The 1,704-nt window shown below is 58.9% G+C and overlaps 1 gene segment (V, D, J or C); it reads right to left on the minus strand.

Moving 5' to 3' along the window:
- Window positions 1-28: 28 nt before the first annotated feature.
- LOC105823617 lies at window positions 29-1,044 on the minus strand. The segment is given in 3 exon segments: window positions 29-154; window positions 377-701; window positions 979-1,044. Coding segments are annotated over 3 exon segments (497 nt in total).
- Between the last annotated feature and the right edge of the window lie 660 nt (window positions 1,045-1,704).

The following is a 1,704-nucleotide window of genomic DNA, read 5'->3' on the forward strand; positions in this document are numbered from 1 at the left end:
ATCACACATAGAAAGACCAGGAAATCTTTCATTTGCGTTTCATTTCCTCTCTGATGTCTCCGAGGTGGAGCGCGTCCGGGAGGTGGAAGTGGCCGGCCCACATCCAGCCACGCAGCGGCTGCAGTTGAATCTCCGTGTCAGATGCGGGATCTTCCTAGAGACCATCAATGAGGCCAAAAAAGCGCAGCACCCAGCTATGAATGTGGACTCTGTCCCTTTCCAATCCGATCATATCAGGAAAAGAGACAGTGCGCATCCTCCTGGAAGGGAAGAGTGTACGCCCTCAGCAAGCAGTAGGCGTGTCCTGCTCAGTGTGACAGGCAGGAGGGGGGTGGAGCGCTGAGAGCCGTTCTGGAGGGGCAGGTTTGTGTCTCACTTCCCCATCTGCCTGTGTCACCGTGAGATGATCACTACTGCTGTCCCACATTTGACAGTAATAGTCAGCCTCGTCCCCAGCCTGGGCCCCGCCGATGGCCAGGGTGGCTGTGTTCCCGGAGTTGGAACCGGAGAGTTGCTCAGGGATCCCTGAGGGCCGGTTGCTGTCACTATGTATAATCAGCACAGGGGCCTGTCGGGCTTCTGCTGGTACCAGTGCACATTCCTACTTCCAATGCTGTTCCCCCCACAGGTGACCCTGGCTGTCTGTCCCGGGGACACTGACACCGAGGGCGGCTGAGTCAGCTCATAGGAGGCCACGGAGCCTGCAAGGAGAGAAACGGAGAGAGAAAAGGCTTGAGACTGAGGGGCTCACACCAAGGAGACCTTTCCCTGCCTGTCCTGGACAGAAGGTCGAGGATGAAAGGGCCCTCAGGGCACCAGCGAGCACAGTGTGGGGGTCTCAGCCCCACCGGCCCCCCATCCTGCAGCAGGGTCAGGAGCCTCCTGCCCACCACAGCCAGGGCCCTGCTGAGCTCAGAGTCAGGGCCAGGCTTGTCCCCGAGCCCTGGGGCTGGGCGGGTGGAGGACCCTGGGCAGCACCTGTGCAGTGAGCGAGGAGGCCGAGGAGGAGAGGAGTCCAGGCCATGGTGGAGGCGCCCCCGATGCTGCTTCCTGAGGCCCAGGCTGGGCAGGTGCCTCCCAGGCCTGTCTTATCCCCTTGCTGGAGAGAGCTGCCCCTGATGCAAATCAGCCCTGGCCAGGGGCTGCTGCCTGAGCAGCTTTGTGGTTTGCAGAGAGGGGCTCAGCCCCAGGGGACCCTGGCAGGGGAGTGGCCGCCCTGGCACAGCCACCTCCTGTGCCAGAGATTCTCCTTCCCCTGCTGGTCCCGAAGTCTCAGCTGACATCTCCACCCCTGACTGTTTCCTGGCCTCACTCCTGGGCTGGCCCGGCCATGCTGAGCTCAGAGATGAGTCTGTCTGCCTCTTCCTCAGGGGACACCATGAGGCTTAACAGGTGCAGGGTCTTCCTCAGGTCACAATCTCTGAGTAGCTGAGCTTGAATTAAATTCTTTGCCGAGTGGACGTGGAGTTTTAAAGAACTATGAAGTCACTGTGAGTTCCTGCTCTCTATCAAGCTTCCTGTGCAGATCACAGGTGCAGTGCCTCAGTTTCCCCAATGTGTACTCGGGCACATTACAGATGCCATGCCCATGGCATTAGGGCATCAAAGAACTTCCAGAGGGAATGCACGGTTCACACCATGAGGTCCAGCTGCTGCCATGCAGGCCAGTGTGTGTTTACACATACAAAAATGTCATTGAAGATT

This window comes from Propithecus coquereli, unplaced genomic scaffold, assembly GCF_000956105.1.
Source record: "Propithecus coquereli isolate 6110/MARCELLA unplaced genomic scaffold, Pcoq_1.0 Scaffold686, whole genome shotgun sequence".
In the NCBI taxonomy this organism is placed as follows: domain Eukaryota; kingdom Metazoa; phylum Chordata; class Mammalia; order Primates; family Indriidae; genus Propithecus; species Propithecus coquereli.